Source organism: Emydura macquarii, unplaced genomic scaffold (genome assembly GCF_026122565.2).
Source record: "Emydura macquarii macquarii isolate MOO-44397 ecotype Brisbane River unplaced genomic scaffold, CSIRO-AGI_Emac_v2 contig_383, whole genome shotgun sequence".
NCBI lineage: Eukaryota > Metazoa > Chordata > Testudines > Chelidae > Emydura > Emydura macquarii.
This window is the reverse complement of record NW_027130520.1, coordinates 8,339,037-8,361,809: the sequence shown is the minus strand read 5'-3', so window position 1 is coordinate 8,361,809 and position 22,773 is coordinate 8,339,037. Positions and strand designations below refer to the sequence as shown.

Below are 22,773 nucleotides of genomic sequence, written 5' to 3'. Positions count from 1 at the left end.
ACAGGGCTCAGAGTGGAAGGATGTGAATGGGATGTCAAGGTTGGTAGCTACAGGAACTGAAACACAGCAAAATGTATTGCTGGAAAAATGGAGAGCCACAAATCAAAACTAGAGGGGTTGGTAAATTATTTTTCTGTCATGCAGATGGCCAGCCTTTCCCCTGGATAGGTTGCCTGCAATGCAGTCAGAATCCATGATCTTTCAGGAAGACAGAAAGGCTCACGATAACTTCTGCTTGATGAGGTGCATAAGACTTTAAGGCTCAACCAGCAGAGGGCAAAGCAGAAAACTTGACTCTTCAATCAACTGACTAGATGGATTAAAAAAAAACCCAACAACATAAAAAAACCAAATTACCTCCTGAAGTGAAGCTCACTGTTACAAACTCCTCAATACAAAATTACACTTTCAGTTATCTATTTCCTTTTTGAAGAACATACTTATACTGAACATAATGTAAGCCAGGTCGGAGTGGCTCTCCCCTTGCTCAGTCAGCTGAAAGGGGGGGGGGGGCCTTTATTTGCCTGGGCTCTGTATCTGCATAAGCCCACCTCGATGCTGAGCAACATGATGGGAAATGGTCAGCTTTGGCTGGTATTGGGTTACAAATACTGGAGTGTTAACTGCAGGGGTAATGAATGTTGTCTCCCTGTTGTATGAACAAATGGCAGAAGAACTGGTTAGCCTGTTCTGATGAAAAATTCACTCTCCTCTAACAGAGCTAACGAGTGGTGGATGGATGTTCCAGCATTGTAAGGGAAGCAGAGAAAGATTGAGGAATCTCCTGCTATGACTGTATGAGTTGTGGCAAAGAGCTGCCCTCAGGCCTGGACTGACAATTTCCTCCCACTGTTAAAAGGTAGAATTAATTATTCCTCGTGGAGTCTTTTGTTTTGTTAAAAGCAGGGACATTGCTCCTGTGTCAGCAAAAGATTTTCCTATGAGCTGACAGCTGAAATCACTAAAGGAACTGGGAAACCTTGACTGACAACCAGCAGAAGAGCCAGCAGTAGATGGACCCGCAGATGGGGGAAGGGGAGTCAGTAAGTCAGCAGGGAGTCAGCAAGGCCTGCAAATGCTGGGAGCCACCAGTGGTTGGTGCCTGCAGACGGCGGGAGCCAACAGTGGAGAAGATTGGTCAAGCCCAGTGGAGCCTGCAGAAGGGGACTAGCGGAGCCCACAAACTATGAAGGTCAGTAGGGCAGGGGACAGCAAGAAGGGAGAGGTGAAGGACATGCCCCATGCACTGTGGGGTTTGTTTGGCTCATTGTGTTCATGAACTCTGTTTGCACTGTTTTCCCAAACCAGTGCTGTGTTACTTCCTTCCTGTTATTAAAAGCTTTGCTTCCTACACTCGGACTCTGTGCTTGCAAGAGGGGAAGTATTGCCTTTTGGGGCACCCAGGGAATAGTGTGTGATTTCCCAAGTGACTGGGTGGGGGCTTGAGCCAGTTTGGTGTTGTATCATTGACAGGAACCCCTAGATATAGAACCCAGACCTTTGCTGCTGCCAGCTCTGCTTGGCAGAAGAGTTACAATAGAAAAAAGCAAAATATCTTTGAGATGCTTTAGAAATAACAAAGTACAGCAGAAACTCAGAGTTATGAACATCTCAGGAATGGAGGTTCATAACTCTGAAATGTTTGTAACTCTGAACAAAATGTTACGATTGTTCTTTCAAAAGTTTACAGCTGAACATTGACTCAATACAGCTTTGAAACTTTACTATGAAGAAGAAAAATGCTTTTAACCATCTTACTTTAAACGAAACAAGCATAGAAACAATTTCCTTACCTTGTCGGGAAAAAAAATTATATTTTCCCTTTTTTTAGTTTACATTTAACACAGCGCTGTGCTGTATTTACTGCTTTTTATGTATTTATTTTTGTCTCTGCTGCTGTTTGATTGTGTACTTCTGCTTTCAAATGAGGTGTGTGGTTGACTGGTCAGTTTGTAACTCTGGTGTTCACAACTGAGGTTCTACTGTAATTCAGCCAAGAAAATGGTTGAACAAAAGTGCATTTACTTATTACTGTACAAATAAGGGACAAGCCACCTTGTTTCCATGCAAGTCCATTGCTGGGAAATGTATTTACTCACACATTATTGGCTTAGTTGCTGGGAATGCTGTGTTTGGCTGTCGACAATCTCTCAACATTGAGCTGCAGTATTCTCAGTGCTAGCTCGATAGCTCGAAGATTGGAGGGCAGAATTACATCAGGAATGTTGGCTGGCAAGTGACCAAGATTCAGCCCTAGAAAGGACTTCAAATGCAGTCTGCTGGTTGGATCATCTGTTTTCCTGGTATGAACTGAGTACTCATGGAGTGCACGAAAAGAACGCTGTATATCTTTCTCAATGGACATCACTTGAAATATGAATCCCATCTGCTCTACCTCAGAATAGCTCAAGATAGATTTCTCACATATCTTAACCACCTATGGAAAATTGCAACTAATGTGAGGACTCATAACAACCTTCTAAGCAAATTGGCCAGGACTTCATGGGGTTGCAAATGCTCAAACTCTCCGATCATCTGGTTTAGCTCTCTGTTACTCTGCAGCAGAATCTGTGCTCTGGTCAGGCTCCATTTGTCTCACTTCAAGTTGGCTGACACACACATTCATTCAACCATGCACCTCGTAACTGTGATGATTCCATCCACAGCAGCACCATGGCTCCCTGAGGTAAACAACTCCTCCACACATCCATCATGAGGATGGTACAGCCTCCATGGTTGAGAAGATTAGGGAAGATCCAAACCTACCACCATACAGACTTCTTTGACCACCCAAAAGCACGTCTGTCATCAATGCACCCATTGTGGGCCCTCTTGCCTTGCTCAGATTTCTCTGTGACATTGATGTGGTATGAAGAATGGTCAGATATTTAAATTAAAATTTTGCTTGCCATGGGCTTTTTATTCATTGAGGGTTTCAGGTACTTATTTACCCAAAATAAATAACAATATTTTGAAGGGGATTGATGGGATATTATTTATTTAAAGGAGCCCATCAGAATACTCTAGGTGTTTCTACACACTCTCACATACACACTCTCTCTCACACACACATTAAATGAACCAATGTGTCAAAAGAAACAATCCCATAACATGTAAAAATACTAAATGGCCATGCACTACAACCCCTGCCCCTACACCCAAATTATCCACGTTCCCTATTCATCACCACTAGCCACACTTGCTTCTGTAGCATCCCTTCCAATATAGGCCACAGACTAGCAAAGCACTTAAACATGTGCTTAACTTTAAGCATGTGTGTAGTCTCATTGATTTCAATGGGTGACCAGGGTAATTATAGTCTGGCAGTCTGACATCACTCCCAGGCAAGATAAAGGAATGGTGGATAGAGGACTCTACTAATAAAGAATTAAAGGAGGGTAATATAAACCAACTTAGATTTATGGAAAATAGATCCTGTCAAACTATCTTGATATCTCTTTTTGAGATTACAATTTGGTTGATAAGGATAATAGTGCTAATATAATATACTTAGACTTCTATAAACTGTTTGACTTGGTACTGCATGATATTTTGTTTAAAAAAATTAGAATGATATAAAATTAACACGGCACATATTAAATGGATTAAAAACTGGCTAACTGATAGGTCTCAATGTAACTGTAAATGGAGAATGTCATTGAGTGGGTGTGTTTCTAGAGATGACTTGCAGAGATCAGTTCGTGGCATTTTGCTGTTTAACATTTTGATCAATAACCTAGAAGAAAACATAAAATCATCACTGGTAAAGTTTGCAAAAGACACAAAAATTGGGGACTGGTAAATAATGAAGAGGACAGGTCACTAACAGAGTTGTCTGGATGGCTTGGCATTTTAATATGGCATTTTAATGGCATTTTTAATATGACTAGGAACAAAAAGTGTTGGCCACACTTAGAGGATGGAGGCCTGGGCAGCAGGTGAAGCTTCTCACAGGGGAGGCAAGTTCCCTGTCCTGCCTCTTCCATCTGCAGCCCCGCCCACACTCCATCCCCTCTCCACCCAAGTCCCCATCCCCTTCCCAGCTTCCCCAAAATAATTATTGGAGAATATCTTTTAGAAAAACATCCAATCTTGACTGATGGATTTTCCATCATTGACAATTTTACACAATCCTTGTAAGTTGTTCCAATGGCTAATTATCCACACTGTTTAAAAAAGTTATGCCTTATTTTCAGCCATTTGATCAGAGGTCTTCAAAGTGTGGAGTGCACCCCCTGGGGGGCATGGAGGAATATTGTGGGGACGTGGGAGCCCCTACCGCCCCGGGGCTGAGATATTTAGAGATAAAATAACTTCTTCACTTCTTTAATCCTATTTGAGATTCCCCTGATTATGTGTTCCAGGATTGCATTAGCTCTTTGGGTCAGAGCATCACATTGGGAGCTGAGTCAGCAGATTATCCATCACGACCCCCAAATCTTCTTCAGTCACTGCTTCCCAGGATAGATTCCTCCATCCTATAAGTACAGCCTACGTTCTTTGTTCCTAGATGTATACATTTTCATTTAGTTGTACTAAAATACATATTGTTTGCTTGTGCTCAGTTTACCAAGCGATCCTGAGTATTCTGAATCAGTGATTTCTCCTCTTCATTATTTACCACTCCCCTAATTTTTGTATCTGGTAACTTTATCAGTGAATTTTGTTTTCTTCCAGGTCATTGATAAAAATGTTAAATAGCGTAGGGCCAATAACTGATCCCTGCAGGACCCTACTGGAAATATATCTTCTGAATGACTATTCCCCATTTACAGTTACATTTTGAGATCTATCAGTTAGCCAGCCATCTACTGTGTGCCATGTTAATTTTTATATCATTGTAATTTTTTAATCAAAATGTCCTGTGGTACCAAGTCAAACATGTTACAGAAATCTAAATACATTATGTCAATACTATTAACTTTATCAACCAAACTTGTAGTCTCATAAAAAAAAAAGATATCACGTTAGTTTGACAAGATTGATTTCCGTAAACCAGTGTTGATTTGCTTTAATTACAATAGTGTCCCTTTAATTCTTTATTAATCAAGTCGCATATCAACCACTCTATTAGTGTGCCCAGGATCGATATCAGCATGACAGGCCTATAATTGCCTGTCATCCTATTTACCCTTTTTAAATACTGGCACATTAGCTTTCTTCCAGTCTTCGGGACCTTCCCCAGGGCTCCATGATTTATTTGAAAAGTAACATTATCCATCAAGTGAGCTCCTCAGCCAACTCTTTTAAAACTCTTGAATGCAAGTTATCTAGACCTGCTGATTTTAAAATATCTAACTTTAATAGCTTCTGTTTAACATGCTCCAGAGATGCTGGTGGAACAGTAAGAGTTATCACCCTATGGTGATAATATATCATCTGTTTTTTCCCCAGATAGAGAATAAAAATATTTATTGACTATTTATGTTTTTCTTCATTATTATTGATATTATTGATTATTGATTCTACCATTTCCATCTTTTAATGGACCAATACCATAGTCAGGATTCTTTTTGTTCTTAATATATTTTTAAAACTTTTTTTATTGTCCTTACCTCTGCTGGCCATAGATTTCTCCTTGTGTCCCATTGCTTCCCTTATAAATTTTTTACAGTTTCTAACTTCTGATTTATATTAATTACTATCAATTTTCCCTTTCTTCCATTTGTTATATAGCTACCATCACTTCCCTTCTAAACCAGGTCTCTTTTTAAGCATCATGGCCTTCTTCCTCAATTGTGGCTCTTTGTACATCTAGTAAGGTGTTATTAAGTGATTCCCAGTTATCATTCACATTTTTCTGATTAAATTCTTCCTCCCAACTGATTTGGCTCATAATTGTTTTCAGCTTTGTGAAATTAGCCCTATTGAAGGTGTGTGTGTATGTGTAAGTAACATTATAGTATTGTTCTGAACTTTATTCTGTTTGCACATTATATGTGATCAAATCATGATCATTTGTACCTAAGATACCATTAATTTTTAGCTCTGTGATCAGTTCCTCTTTACCAGCCAGGACAAGGTCTAATTTAAAACTGATGTGTTATAAATATTAATTTAGGCTACAAACTGGAAACCTAATTGGATATATTTTGAAATGAAGAATGCAAATATTCAATGTAGTTTCAGTTCCAGTGAGTGTGCTTCCATCATTTATTACACACAGTATCCAGTTAACTGTTCTTTTCATCTACTGCAATTTAAGGCTCATTATAATTCCCTGATTCATGGGCTAAACTAAAGAAGTGGTTTGTTTTTGGCAGGAAAACTGAGGGAGAAAGGTGCTATGCTGTGCATCGGTGTTATTTCCTTTCAGTTCCTGCAGTACTTTCCATCAATCTTTGGTGGACATTCTGTGAAAAATTGAATTTGCTGTCATTGAATTATGAGGTGTGCATATATATATATGAATGACATCTTCAGATTAATTCCTCTGAAGCAGCAGGATCTTGCACTCTTTCAGATTGCTTTGGTTTACTTTTACATTTTACATTTAATTTTAAAAAATGTAATAAATTTTACATTTAAAACTATATCTTACAGTACAGGCAGCACAAAGGTTTATTTATATGTTCTTCCCTGGGTACTGAGTATTCTGTAAACTCTGGCGTTATTCAAAGCCTGTCTGGAGAACATCCCCATCAAATCATGATTTTAAGGAATCAATGTGCAAAGAGGTGTCAACCCATCCTCCTTTTATGCCTGCATGAGCATATACACTAACCCACTGTACAAACAGGTTTTGCATATGTAAACTCTATCACCTGCATGCATGGATTTTAATGCTTGAAAAGTGTGTACATAAAGTTGAGTCGACACATAAAGAGGCCATTTTCTGAAAACTAAACATTTTCCTGCCATCTCCGCTTCCTTTCTTCCTCCTGCCCTTTGCTCTCTTCTTCATTGCTGAGAATTGGGCCTGTTCAATACAATATGTGCCCAGTAGAAGTTACGGGTAATGGAAGTTGAAAGAGTGTGTAGAATAAAATCCACAGCCAATATAAAAATGGGCCACTTTATCTAGTAATTTAATAGAATATGTAATGTCTATAGTAAGGTTCTGGAACACATCTACACTCAGTAAGGATGTCCTAATTATCCACTAGTCACTATAACACTTGACTGTAATAAGGTCACCCCTTCTTATTAAGCGATCAAACACTACAGTGATTATTATGACATATTCCATATATATCCCAGAGTTTAAATGAACATATGGGTGGAGGAAGGAAAAGGCAGGAATAAGAACATAGAGAGGGGTATTGATATTTCCTATTATGCATTACTAAACCTGGACATTCTGTTCATGGGCTCTCCAGCAGAAATTGTTTCTTGTAAATTATATATAAACAGAATGATTTAACAAAGCATCTTTTTTTTTTTTCACAAGATGAGATTTTCATTTGCAACCTGATGGTTGTTTACTCACTTATGTTAAACTTTTAACTTCATGTTCACCTAGTGAATGGAACAGCAGTTGATTGCAGCTGTGGTTATAACCAATACTGCTTTCTGTTGTTATGGCAACTAGTGTTCAAACAGCCCCTGTTATTTTTCTACAACTCCTTTCAGTCTCTCCTACTGTAAAGCAACAGACGGTGGAAGGGCAACTTTCAGAAACTTCCATTAAAAATGTTGACCTGGGGCTTTGAACCCCTTATTTTATTTCAAGTATGCTGATTCTTGAGCAGAAATCCTCAGCCTAATTGCCAAGGTGATCTCTCTCTATCACCCTTTCCAAGTGCTGTGAGTAATCACAGATTTGCAAAACTACATTATTCTCCAGTTGGTATTTTACTCAAGAAAATGCAACAGACCAAAAAATAGAGACAATTATACCAAATAAAATATATCAGCCAGTAAGATTGTTGGTTAGCTGACCTTAATTGAAAGATATTTGTGTTTTCCTTCCTAGTATTCTGATGGAATATCCCTAACACATTCATGGAGGGCCCCATCCTGATCCCATTCAAGTCAATGGACATTTTGCCAATGATTTCAGAAGGAGAAAGATCAGGCCCATGGTATAGACTTTTTTTGCTGCTAATAAGACTATTTTTTGTAGCTCCCCCCTGACAGTATGCATCTTTGCTAATATCATGAAAATGTTTTTCTCTACAGTACGTCAGACTGATTTGCATAAAACATACTGTGGATAATGTTCTTTGAGATGCTACAACTATAAAGTAAACAAAAAACTAATACAGAAAGGTTGGTTTGTTTTTTCAAGTCAAACAACCAAATTACTTAAGTAATTAAAAACAAGTCTTACATGTATGAATGAAATAGTATTTGATTTGTAGCGGTACAGAATAAGAGTTCTGAGTCTATCAATATACATCTTTTCAGCTTTGCTCTAATAGATGTGCTCTCAACTTAGTTTCTAGATCATTTAAAGAGGAATTATCATTGATAATGTGGTACACGGCCCAGCCAAGATTGGGGCCCCCATGTGCTAGACACTATAAAAACACATACTAAGAGACGCTCTCTTCCCTGAGTAGTTTTCAGTCAAAAGGAACAGATCATGACTATATGACCTTTTGAGCAAGAGGCAACATTTTGTTTTATTAAGTCCAAGTCATTTTCTGGAATAAGCAAAAACTGAGTTTAACATGGCGGCTGACTTGGTCACTGAGAAATAGGAGAAAAGTAGGACTCAAATGACTTAAAAGAAGCTACCTCTGAGCAATAATACTGAGTGTGGTTTCAGCTGTAATTTAGTTAATGTTTCTATAACACTGATTTTGGTGGGGGTTTGTATAGTTTGCAGTTAATAGACAGTTTATATTTACACTAAATGTTTATCATAGTGTACTGCAGCAATTTATACATAAATATGAACGGAGACATTACAGTTTTGCTGGGTGGTTAGTCAAAAATTATTTGTCCTGTGGTTTTCTTGTGGGGGATTAGCATATTGGTGACTGAGTCTGATCCTGTAAACTCTTACTTGTGCTAGCAGTTCCACTGAAGTCAATGAGACAACTTAAGGAGAACCAACCACTTATGTAAGAAGTTGCATGATGAAGCCCTTTGTGCTTCTAAGGAAAAATCTTACTTTTACTTTGCCCAACTATAGCCAGAGCATTGGGGGAGGCTTGGGAAACAAGGATTCAGTGACAAGTTTTTAGTTTACAATGAAATGGAGGCTCTTATCATTGTTCTGCTGGATAATCTCATTTCTCGCTCCTGAAAACCGCTCACCCTAAGTACATTAGACAAGTTTGTCTTTTAAAAGCTTTCTTTCAATTTCACCACATGCAATGCTTCATAATTTTACTTGTATTTTTAGCTCTCTCTCCCCCTCTTCAATGTGCCAGGCTGTTTGGTGCTGTCAAAGACTCAGTTGTAGGCTTTAATACATTGCTACTGAGTATATTTACTTCTGTTATGATCTCGGTCAGAGGCGGATCTGTTCTTTTACAGTTTTCATTATTTCACTTATTGGGTTATAACAATATTGTTCTAAATGTTGTTTTGGAAAAAGTACAGAAATGTTGAAATCTGTTAATTTATTTAAACATTCAAGTTAAAAGGATGTAAAAAGACTGAAAAATAGCTAAAGAAACTAAAGAAGGAAGAAAGAAAAAGTGAAAGATGGAAGGGGTCAGAAGATAAAACAAAGACATACAGTAATGAATTAAAATTTTATTTAATAAAAAGTTATGCCAAATTGTTATGAAATATACATAGGTTTGACTACACACACAATTATCTCTAGTGCAAGTACATAAATAAAGCTAAATATACTGGCAGAGAGAAAGAAAGAAGGATGTACTAACAGTCTGAAAATATTTTGTCAGGTATTAATACCAAGGATGGAGGATGGATTTATTGGGGTACATGGGAATATTACTAGGAATGACAGGATAACAAAGAAAGGAAAAAATTAAGGTTTGAATATTAAGCAACAGTGAGCTATAGCTAAGGAATAGTCTCTCGATAGAATTAAGTTCATTATTATTATAATATTTGTACTGGAATAACACCTAAAATGTATTAGGAGTGGCAACCATGTCTCATATTGGCATGGCACTGCAAGAGTTTACCTTCTAGAAGGAAGTGGTGGTAGTTCCATCATTTGGAGTATTTAAAACTTGAGTAGACAAAACATTAGAAAATATATTAGAGAGACAAGGTGGGTGAGGTAATAGCTGACCTGAAGAAGAACTCTCTATAGCTCGAAAGCTTGTCTCTCCTACCAACAGAAGTTGGTTCAATAAGAGATTTTATCTCACCTACCTTGTCTCTCTAATATCCTGGATCCAACACAGCTACAACAATACAGAAAATATATTGTAAGAACAATCACTGACTGGCAGAGAAATAGAAGAGTTCATTGTCTTTTCTCTCTCTAGTCTCAATGATTCCATAGGCAGAATCTAATTTATCTAACACCTGCACATTGACTCTCCCTTCCCCTTTCTTCCTCACCCTCTTTCCCCATGGTAAAATCTTAGATCCATTGCTAGTTAACTTAACAATGTAACAAATGTTTAAAAAAAGTCAAAATCATAGGCTAACCAACTTATTTCACACTAGTGGGTCAATTTTATTTTCTGCAGTGTCATAGTCCATGGAATTTTATTTTCATGGCGGTTTCAGGGGATGGTGGCTTGGCTGATTTGTGACACTTTTAAAATATACTCCTCAATGTCTTGTTGTGCATGGTCATTTATTCTGCAGCAAGAGATCATAAAGCCACATCCTCTTCCAGTGAGATTATCATAAAACTAATGCCATTTATATGCTCGCCTTCAAAAAATTAAGCATCATTGTCAAAGTGTGGTAGATAAAGAAAAAACTTATTCTAATAAAAGCCCAGGAATGTAAAAGTTCCTCCTTTTGCATGTCCACTGGAAACTATAGGGACCAGTGAAGGGATTTTTATAGCAAAACAGAAATTTGTAAAGTGCAGACTTAGATGCCTGCATTTCCTGATAGGAATAAAAAAGCATCTTTGCCTAAGGGAAAGAGAGAAGTCGACCACATAATACCTCTTTAGTGCTAGGAGCAAATCTGTGTCCACGCATCTGATTAAACTCTAAACAGAACAATAAAGAGACTGACAGACAGACAGTTCCTCCCTCCATCCTGGGGATGGTGGATCAATTCAAACGACTGAGGACAAGTTCTGGACTGACGACTGGATCAACTTCACATAACTGAGGACATTTTCTATGTAACAGATGTTAGGGTTTCCAATAAGTGGGGCTGGGTTAAGTGGGAGGCTATTGTACAATAATGGGAGACAGAAAGGCCCCGAGTACTTCATAGATCAATATGAGTAAGCCTTAAAAGGCGATCTCCCCTGCTCGTCTTTGTTTCGTCGCGACGTGCAGATGCTCTTCGCCGGGCCGGATCAGCCAGAGCCGCTCTTTTCAAGCCGGGGGCGGTTGTCCTGCCTGCCCGGGGTCTGCGGGTCATGAACAGGGAGCTTCTCCAGGGCACCGGTACCAAGGAGCTGTGCCTGCTGCTGGGCTCCGGGAGGGATGATGGCTGGCCAGCCAGACCGCCCCAGCTCAGAGCCGGCAGGGGACGCCCATCGCCGTGGGCCGGGCGGGGGCAGCGCCCCGGGGACCGAGCCGGGCGGAGGGGAGCGGGGGAGGAGATCTGGGGCTTTGGCTGCTGCCCCGGGCACCCCCCGCCCAGCCCAGCCCATCACTCACCGGGGTGCGGCGCGCCCTGGTCCCGCAGTCCGGCCTCGGCGCGGGCGCTCTCGTGGCCGCCGGCCGGCGGCGGGGGCTCGGTGTCGGTGTTAGTCAGCCAGGTGGACTCGGTCTCGCGGGTCCAGCTCTCGTAGTAGCGCGGCTCGATGGCATCGGCGCGGCTCCCTCCGCAGCCCATCCTGCCGGCCCCGGGACCGCCCGGCCGCAGCCCAGCGCCCGCCGCTCAGTGCCAGCGCCCCGGGCGCGGCCAGCTCCGCATCCCGCCTCCGCGAGCCGGCGGGCTGAGACCCGGCGGGGAGCCGCTCCGGTCCTCCCCGCTGTGCCCTCCGTCAGCTACCCCGCCACTCCTCCGGCCCCCTCCCCGCTCCTCGCTGCTCGGCCTTACGATCTCCTGCCTTCCCTGCTCCCTTCGCTATCCCACCCTTCTCCCCCCGTTCTTCCACCCTCCCGCTTTCCACCCCCAGCTTCTCTCTCCTCCGTTTCCACCTCCTCTCTCTCTCTCTCTCTCTCTCTCTGGGATTTCCTGGCTACACGGCGGAGGCTGCGGGGACGCCCCTTGAAGAGGCTGCGGGCTGGCTGCTCCTCAGTCAGTTGTCCGACCTCTGCAACTCATCAGCCTCCAGCAAATGAAGAGGAGGGGATGGGAGAAAGCAGAACTAGCCAACGGGGTGATGGGAGAGGGGGGGGGGGGAGCGTTCCCAGAGATGCTCATTCCTTGTGTTCCTGGGTGATGCAGTGTTAATTCTTGGGGTGCGCAATACTGGCATGCACCAACCATCAGAAAGCCTTGGGAGTCCTGGCGCCCCATCTCATAAATCATTCCTCCTTTTCCCAGTCTGCGAGGGCAACAGCAACTGCCTGCAGATTGTTGCATTAATTCTGTTGCTGCTGTTAAACATGCAACATTTGTAAATCAATCCACAGTAATCAGCACTTTAATGCCAGCCACCACTACACAACTCCTTAGTGCAGTGCTCTCAGCCAGGGGTAACAATACTCCTAGGGCAGAGATCTTCTAGGGCAGTGTTTCTCAACCAGGGATACCCATACCCCTGGGGTACACAAAGGTCTTCCAGGGGGTACAACAATATCTACATCATCTAGATATTTGCCTAGTTTTACAATAGGCTACATAAAAACGCTGGTGAAGTCAGTACAAACTAAAATTTCATAAACAATAACTTGTTTATGCTACTCTATATGTTATACACTGAAACGTAAGTACAATATTTATATTCCAATCCATTTATTTTATAATTATATGGTAAAAATGAAAAAGTAAGCAATTTTTCAGTAAGAGTGTGCTGTGACACTTTTGTATTTTTATGTCTGCTTTGTAAGTAAGTAGTTTTTAAGTGAGGTGAAACTTGGGTACACAAGCCAAATCAGACTCCTGAAAGGGGTATAATAGTCTAGAAAGGTTGAGAACCACTGTTCTAAGGGGTACATCAACTCATCTAGATATTTGCCTAATTTTACGGCAGGCTACATAAAAAGCACTAGAGAAATCAGTACAAACTAAAATTTCATAGACAGTGACTTGTTTATACTGCTCTATATACTAAACACTGAAATGTAAGTACAATATTTATTGATTTATTTTATAATGCTATGGTAAAATGAGAAAGTAAGCAATTTTTCACTAATAGTGTGCTGTGACACTTGTATTTTTATGTCTGATTTTATAAGCAAGTAGTTTTTAAGTGAGGTGAAACTTGGGGGTTCGCAAGACAAATCAGACTCCCAAAAGGGATACAGTCATCTGGAAAGGTTGCGAGCCACTGCCTTAGTGCACCAAAATATACACTTCTATCCATTTCTCTCAAAGCAACAGAGAACAAGCCACTACATTCCTGAGTAAAAGTCATTAAGACTTTTATGGACAGCAGCCAGCAATAATATCTGCTATAGTGAATAGTGACCGATGAGGGAACCACTTAAATTATTATGGTTCTGATGCTCTATTATTTGATGTTTGTATTACTGGAGCTGTCAGAGGCCCAGTTGTGTGGGGCACTGTTGTAGGAGAAAATGTCTTTGCCCTAGATAAATTATCTCTTGCATAATGATTTAAAAGTATGCAGCTACAAGCCAGCTATAAGATAATCTTATATTTAAAGATCACCTTTTCTCCTAAACACCTTTATAAAAGGGTATACAAATTATACACAGGGATCATTTCATTCTCTACTGAAATGCAGGGGCAGCCACCCTTTAACAGCACATAGCAAAGCTACACAGCTGTAGGCAAGGGAATATATCCAATAAAATACTGTGCGGGAAATGTAGGTCACCACAGTATAATTAACAGTTGGAATTAGACACATTAAGCCACCTATGTTAATGGCCCTCAAACTATTGTATGAGATCTTTAATGAACAAAAGGGATCAGTTTTATATCTCATCCAGTAGTACCTTCTGCCTCAGAAGTGACTCAGAATGAAGAGTGCCACCCCTATTGCTGAATCACACATAACAGTTCCTGTAGCAGCCAACCACTTAGCAAGCTCTCATCCAAGTACTGACTCACTACAATCCTCCTTAACTCATGAGATCTGACACATGGTATCATTGCAAGACATTTCTGCTCCCAGTGGATACTGTTAAAGAGGACCCCTTCTCATTCATTGCCTTACCCAGTGTTCAGGTTATCAGTAAAGTGGCGTCTGGTGACACCTCATATGCCTCCAAGTTGGAGGTTCTAGGGAAAGGCTCCTCAGGGAAATGTTTAAGATTCTGGATGAAAATTTGTGCAGTAAGGTGGACCTTAACCATATTTCAAATCTAAGTACATTGTGATCATGTAAAATTACTTTCTAGACAGTAGTAGAGTGCTGGGTCCTAAACAAGATGCACACACAGTTAGAAAAAACCTTTTGTAAGCCTTGCCTCATTCCATATTCACCTTCAAATATCAAAGTCTTCCTATGGGGCCCTGACTCACTCCATAGCTGTCTTCAAGAATCATACAGAATGAGGTTCCATATGTTCCTTCAAAGACTGAATCTTCCATTCAGCTTGCTAACACAAACGAAGCAGTGACAGAACAGTGGGAAGGCTATTTAAAAATAAAAAATTAGTGGTAGTGTGCACATGTGAAGTAGGTTTTTAAACCATTATGACTTGTTTATATCAAAATGAATTTTCACTGGATCACTTAATGGTGCCTATCCCACTCTGTGCCAAATTTCTACCACCTGTTAAAGAGTCTCTGAAGCTATTTAAAAATACCTCTGCATTTTTCTTTATAACATAAAAATGTATTTTCCCCTCATTGCCTTCAAACTCAAATGGCTAAGTAGTTTTGTCCCACTTAAAAAAAAAGAGAAAGAAAATAAGACAGAAAAGACCTGCTAACTTTCAGATTCAAAGATGGCAGTGTGACTAAGATCATAAACAATTAAAAAATTCCCTTGGAATGGAAAAGCTTAGACAACCTTAGCTAGTTTTGTACCATCAACAGTACCCTGCTTTTAATAAAACTGGCTTATAGGGATCAAGCATACCTCTGCATCAAAACACATTGGGTAAGGAAAGTGTCTTCTGGCAAAAATCAGACTTCTGGCTCACAGGTTGGGACTAAAACAGAACTTTCAATGTGTGCACTTCTGATTTAGTCCCTGGTCTAAAGAGGGACTTCTGGGACAAATACAGCTTTCGAGTGGTCCATGACCATGGCTGGAAAACACAACAACATGTCAAAAGCAAATGTAGTCCCTTAGTTGGTTGAGACACAGCATGAACGCAAAGTTTAATGATACTTAATAAGACAACACAATAGCATTTATTTTATTGCAGCCTGAAAAACAGGTAATAAAATAAACCTAACTATATCTGTATTACATAGAGAAAGGGAAAAGGGATAGTGTGATAAGTGAATTAGTCTTTTATAATTATATTATACATTCAGACTAGCACTTCTGAAACAAGAGCATTGATCGTAATGGTACTAATGGAGAAAAGAGGTGCAGTGTCAGTATAAAAAGAAAGTCTATGCTTGCATATAGAGCCAGATTAATCTATGGGGTGAACCCACTGACCCCCTGTGAAGAGCATGGACAACATTCAGTGGGAAGCAGGAAAAGAATGGGGGCTTATTCACTCAGCATATGCCTAGCACTCAGACTCCCTTCCCCTTTGTATAACCACCCCTGGATCTTTTTTGCTACCTTTTATATTGACATCATCTGATTCCTCCGAGATGAGTCTCGTTGTGTAATGAGTGCTGGCTTAACCCATGGCTGTCCAGTCCGTGGGCAAGCCACCCTGTTACATGGGGCAACTGCATGTTTTACTTGAGTAAAGACTGTCAGTAAAGGCTGTTCTGTATATATTGTTTATTATCATTGGAGAAGGGACATTTGCCTCCACACAATTCACAGGGCTGGGGAAGGGGCAATATTTTCCCCAAGAATTGAAATTAGAAATAGTGTTCACATTTACAGGGGTGGGTGAGCCAATGGATGAACCCGTGAGGGCAAAGGTGAACTATATGAAAACTGAAAAATGTTTCATGACCATTGTATTAGATTTAACTCATGTTTTAAAATCATCACACAAATTAAAGTTGGCTACTCAAGCCTTCTATGAAGCATTACAACTACATCCTTTTTGGTTTCTTGTTGTTGTTTTGCACAACTTTGTTAATGACCTTCTCGAATGTACTGTGTTCATCTTTGGTGGCTTCTCATGTGTTCAGTACTTCCGGTCCTCCGGCTGATATGCTCATTAGTTCATTCACATGATAAGGCAGAAGGCAACTTCTTTCAGAACACAATCTTCTATTCAATGATGAAAAAGAATACTCAGCTGTAGCTGTTGTGACTGGGAGTAGCAAGAGATTAATTCCTATTTCTTTCACCCCAAGAAATAGCACAAAGATTGGGTAGAGCCCCTAGTGATGATAAAAAAAGAAGTAGAAGTCAAATCTTCATTCATTCATCGTATGACATTCCATTCTATGTTCACATTCTCTATTCTGTCCTGATCACATGGCAGTCTATTGCTAGTGGTGCTCACTCCACTCAACTGTCGGTGTTTTATAGGACAGGCATCTGTAAGAGCTATGTGGAGGTTGAGTAGAATCTAGAAGTCGCAGTTGTAGATTTGTAAGAATCAAGTCTGTGTACTTTTTCATCTAACTTTACAAACACTTCTTGTCCTCTTCACTTAAGGATTCAATTTAAGTGCCTTCTTTAGTCAACTTCTGGACTGAAGTCTTTGCTTCTTCCAGTACATTTTCAATCAATAGCTTTCTGATTGATCCAAATGTAGCTTCTATTGCTGGACATTGTTGTAGCAGATACCTGGATGGCATTGCTTAATGACCCAAGTGGTTTCAACAGTAGACTTACAAGAGAGAGAATGGCGATTGTCTTCTCTGAACATAGTAGCAAAAGTAGTCCACCAGTGTCACTTTTTAGAGGCATCCTATCTTGGCAGATACTTTCCAAAGCCAGTAATAATGGGTGCAGTAGTTTTAAGACAACAGCCAAGGATTGCGCATGAGAAAGCCAGTGCGTTTTCCCAAGTTGGACTAATTTGAACTTCAGTCCCTGAGCTCTTCTATTTTTTCCAAGATGTTTAATCTTTTTGGATTCTTGTTGAAAAAAGAGTATAATGAAGACATTAAATTTATGGCTCTTTAATGTGTTTTGAAGATTCTGCATCTTGTACTAGTGCTAGTTGAAGTAGATAGCTTCTGCAGTGTGTATAGGAAAGACTAGGGTTACACTTTTCCCTGAGCAAGCTTATACTCCACCGTGTCTTCCAGAGAAGTGTGCAGCTTCATCAAAATGTTTAGTACAGAAATTCCCAGAGCTAATGACCTCTTGAGATAGCAATGATACAAGACAATGACCTTGGCAAATAATGCATTTTAAAAATCTTGGTCTACTAGGAAATGTATATTTATATACGTTTCCCAGTCACAAATCTAGCATTCTGGAGCAAAGTCACTAAAACATACTAATCTAGTTGTCCCAGAAATTATATTATGCATAAACTTTTATGAAATATCAATAAAAAAGAGGAGTTAAGCTTACTATGGCAGCTTGGTTGCAGTAAGTAAGTTTCATATGTTTTTGTCGACAAGGCAATTCGGCGCTAATTCTTGGTCACACATTTTAAACATCATAAAACACAAATAAATGTCAGCTTTTCAACTTATGATGATTTATTGTTGTTTATAAATCATAATGTGAAATTATTAGGTCGGCCGACATCGCCAAAACAAATGTGCCAATATTGTCATAACAATCACAGCTGTGTGAGGAAGTTAGTGTTTGTTCTTACCTTTCAAGGCTATTATGATTTTTCAGGTACAAGTATTTGATCATATATACGCTTTTAAAGTGTGTATTAATGTTTCAATTTCAATTCAAATTGCCAACCAACAACGAATGGAATTTTTTTTCCAACTAGAACATTTTTAAAACAAATAGATCTAGTTGGAAAACAAGTAAATTGGCAACACTGCGGTAACTAGTTGACCACTGGAGTGGGGGGTGGGATGGGAGAGATGGGGGGGTTGTTGGGAAATCCCTGCTATGGGGAGAACAACCAACCAAAAAAACCCCTCATGCATTTCATGTTTGGAATTTTTCAAAATGGGTTCAATTGATTTTTATGTTATGTTTTTCTGTAAAGCACCATGCACAACTACAATGGGGCTCATTAATAATAACTTCCCCCCCAAATTATTGGGTCAAATTCATCACTTTATACTCCACTGAAGTCAAAGGAGTTACAGTATGGATGAATTTGACTTTTTATATTTCCTTTGATAATTACATTCTGAAGAAAAAGTAGTTACTGAAATAAGATACAAGATGTTGCATGTTCTCTTTAGAATCTTTAGATTATATGTTTCCTCATTCAGTTTCATAGTGTTTAACATGCACATTTTTTATATACTTCTAGGCCCCAGATCTCCCCTATGATTAGTCTGCTTTACATCAGAAAGCATCTAGAAAGCCAGTTAATCAGCTACTTGAGGCTTCCTTTGGGGAATCACTAAGTGGTGTAGAGGCTTTCCTTCTTCTAGTCCACTGGTATAGAGCGTGTGGTCAAAGCACCCCTACATTTCCAACTGTTCCCAGCTGCCTGAGTTGTCTGTTGAGGCGATAAGCAGCTAGGTATAACTAAAAGACACAGTCCAGGATTGGAGTAGCTTAAACTATTGCATCTACTCTGTACTTCTAAGTAACAGCTGTGCCAACATATTCCAAATATTAGATCACCTTATGTTCTGAGGACTAGGTGTTTTTTACTATCATAACTTTTTCTGTACATTCTTACCAGATTTCATTTGAGTACCCTACTTCTCTTCATTACACCATTAAAAGTATATTTCTTTCCCTTCATGTTGGACAGTATTAGCAGAACTGTACAGTGATGTGGGGGAAGATATATAAGAACCTAGACAGGTATATGGAATAGCATGAACTGCATCTTTCTATCTCTTACTTTTGTAATTCTAAGATAATCTATGAGTTAGAAGTGTGTCATACAACAGGACTGTAATTTTGGAGCTGAATTCAAGTCATGTTGCCTTGTCTTAATTTTGTGGCATTTATATAGTTAACCAATTGTTGGGGTTTTTTTTTCTTTTCTTTCTTTTTCTTGATCTAACAGGCAAATGGCTTGCGTATCCATTAGCACAGAGAAGGTTGCCATTACAAATACGTTATTTTCATTTATTGTACATAATTGTGGACAATCTCTTTTTTCCATGTGGAAAGAAACATGGAAAAAAGAAGGAACCAAGAAATGTAATTGCCTCTGCCAGATGTTGACTGAAGTAATGTTTGGGTCATATTTTCAGATGACCTCCAACCAGCCTCAAAATTTGCAAGTGCAGCTATTCTCGTTTGTAAAAGGGGTTTGCCCATATGGCTCTGCTAACTGCATGGAGCCATGGTAGTGCATGTCAGGATACATGTACAAATTTAGGTACTACTTTTTTAAAAGCTGACCCTGTTAGTGAGGTGGTGTTTGAATCTGAATGAAATAAGTTAGCTGTGATGTACCTAATTGACATTATTATTGTTAGCATGCAATGTGCCTGAAGTGAGACACTTGAGTGGGAAGAATGCCTCCAAAATTGTCAGATTGATGTCTTTGATTCAGCCTTATTAATGATCTTTTACACATTCACTTTCTGCAAACATTCAAACACTATAGCACAAATACTTGTGAAGTATATTTTTTTGGCTTGATTGCTCAAATAGTTCCCTAAAATGAATTTCAAATTGCATAATTTGTAATTTACAATTTGTGGTATGTTAGTTATGCATATTTCTTAACCAGGAAACAGCACCAATACCATGTGACTTATGCAGCAAATCAACAGATGGTGAATTTAAAATTGTGAGCATTCACAATCAACTTTTTCAAATTACCAAAAATTAATTGCAGAAGAAACTGGCAAATAATTTTGACTAATGAATAAATCTGAGAATTTTGCAATTTGTCAGCAGACAGTTCATAAACAGCAGAAAATATGAAAGTCACCAAATAATTCACTCATCCTTTTCACTTCTGCGTCATTTCCCATTTACTGATCAGCCTGAAACAGAACTTAAAATCCCAACACCCAGATGTTTAGGGAGAAGGAATTTGAATCCCCAGATCTTGACTTACCACTCTGCTTTTGATTCCAAGCTGAATCCAAAACCAAAAAGAGACTATTTTTCACATCCAGTTAAAGTGTAGCCCAGTTGATGGAAATCTCATGAGAATGGCTGATAACATGGAAATTGCACTAATTTGTGCTGATCTCTTACAAGGACAGCTCAACAGATTTCTGAAACTTAGCTCTGGACCAGATTTGAATTTAAAGTCTGATCCTACTTCTGAACAGCGCCTTTTGGCTCTTCTGTGCTTCCATTAAGTATTACAAATAATTATTACATTGACCTCAGTGTTTGTTTTGGATACACAAGGAGTGCAAAATCAGGATCTTAGCTGATGGAAATTGCTGCAGACAATACATATAATGTTGAATTATATGGAACTAAGTACTATAACTTTCTGTGCAAATAATGTAAACTGATGTGCTGCAGACTTAAAAGGCCACTCACTGAGATATCTAGCCAAATATTTTTATCAATATGTTTGTCTGCCCTTGGGTTTGAAATGCATATTTTGCATGGAGCTGCATATCCCTTTTTTCCAGGCTATCTGTAGGGAAATATCTGGTATTGGCAGGTGAAAGGATAAAACCTAAAAGTTGTTTTTCCATCTCTAATTTCCATGCATAAAGTTGGGAGTTTAAAGAGTGTTACAAGAAATACTTTATGTAGAAAGAAAGTTCGATGTCCTTTTTCTGCATTAAAGATACAATATTTACTCAGAGCTGCAATGCAATTTGCTTTCAACCACTAAAAGAGATTTGCAAAGGATGGTCTTCATTTCGGCTTGATAGCCAGAACATAGACACTTTCTTTCTCTCCCTCTCAAGGAGTGGTGGGGAGGAGGGAGTGGCGATAACCAGAGGCATTCTGCCAGTGGCAGACAGATGCAGGCCCAAAGAGTGTGTTCTCATGTGATAATTACACCTCTTTTTTAAAGGTGCAACATGTGCTTCCCCAGCACCTGCCACTGAGAGCAAGCAGGTTCCAAGGGTCTGTAATGGGGGGGGGGGGCGGGGGGGAAACGAGGATGAAACTTTGGCCGCACAGATTTGTAGTAATCAAGATTTGTAGATTTGAGAGCTATTGGTTGTTCTAACTAGCCAGTCCCTTTTCCCATTACATCTGAGGCACACAAGGACTGGCATTCTAGCAACATCCTACACAAATATGCTGGGAAGCAAAGCACTCCCTGAGCCCTCTTTCCCTTCCCCCTTGTGTGCCTATGACACATAGGGACAGTCAGAAGCCAGGGCTATACTTAAACTGATGGACAATGAAAGCAATCCTTTCTGCAAACAAAGGTACATTAGATATATACTTTGCTGTAAGTAGCTGATAGGGGTTATATACTGGTTGAAAGTGGCCTCTGAGTGCAAAAAGGGCCCTAAGTGCAGGCCATCCAAGGCAATTCCTTCCAGCACAGCCAGGATCTCACACATAGGGGCTGTACCTCCATCAAGCCTCAGATATGTGCTCCCTTCAGGCTTCCTGCTCAAGCAGAGAGCTTTGGAGGGGTGAGGGCAGACCACAGGGACTAAGGCTGGTGAATCCATCACTATGCAGATCTACTCACCACTATACCTGTGCGGGTTGGGTACAGGATCTAACCTTAGGGTTACCGGAGAGCTGAGGCTGCAGTAGCAACTGTGGAATAGCTTCACTGCCTGAGAGAGGATTCATTTTCTCTCATTTCCCCTTGCGTCTGCAGAACGCCTTCACAAATAGCCTGCTTACCTCAAGCTCTGCACAAGGACTGGGGTTTGCCCCTGAGTACTATTATAAAACATAGTTACGAAATTAGTATTTGAATAAGCAACCATATTAAATCCATTGATTTAGGCTGTTCTTGACTGTGTCTCAGAAACGTTATGGTCCTAATTTGTAAAAGTTAATTAAGTATCCTTGATTTTTTACCTTCAGACACATCCACTGCTTCACTAATACTTAAAGAATAAACAGGCATGTTTTCACTTGATTACTTATTGGTAATCTATTTGCTTCTTTCATGATGAACTGGATGTTCTGGTGCCCTACAGCAATACCTCAGTGAAATAAATCCCATCAGTAAGAAGGTAATGCACACATTACACTACATGCACATTGCAGTAATTAGAGCACTACATCAGTGAGACTAGAGGGGGGTATCCTAATTTCATAGAAGCACCATTTATTCAACCAGCCATAAACTTTGCAAAAATAATTCTTCCATTTGTTTGTTTCAGTCTCAGAGATGTTTCTTCATCTTTTTGGGGGGAAGTGTATGGAGGGGTGGAGTGAGTAGGATGTAGAGGATCAACAGAGAAATGGGAAAAGTTTGATTAAATTCGGTTTAGCAATTTTTGAAATAGAAGAATGCAAATAAAAATGCTTATGTAGCAATTTGTAATACTTTGTAGTGAAATAAATAAAATATGTGATTTAACCCACAAATATGGCCTTACCCTGATCAATAATCACTTTGTCCA

General features: G+C 39.7%; 1 protein-coding gene across 2 annotated transcripts in view; it reads right to left on the bottom strand.

Annotated features, from left to right (window-relative positions):
• The window catches only part of BAALC (BAALC binder of MAP3K1 and KLF4), a 34,970-nt gene extending 22,725 nt beyond the window's left edge, over positions 1 to 12,245 (bottom strand). Inside the window, exon 1 of one of the 2 annotated variants that reach the window (XM_067537348.1) lies at positions 11,673 to 12,245. In XM_067537348.1, the coding sequence (XP_067393449.1) occupies positions 11,673 to 11,850 (178 nt within the window). In that variant the 5' untranslated portion in view covers positions 11,851 to 12,245. The remainder of the gene's footprint in view (positions 1 to 11,672) is intronic. The other variant, XM_067537346.1, reaches the window with a different exon arrangement.
• Between the last annotated feature and the right edge of the window lie 10,528 nt (positions 12,246 to 22,773).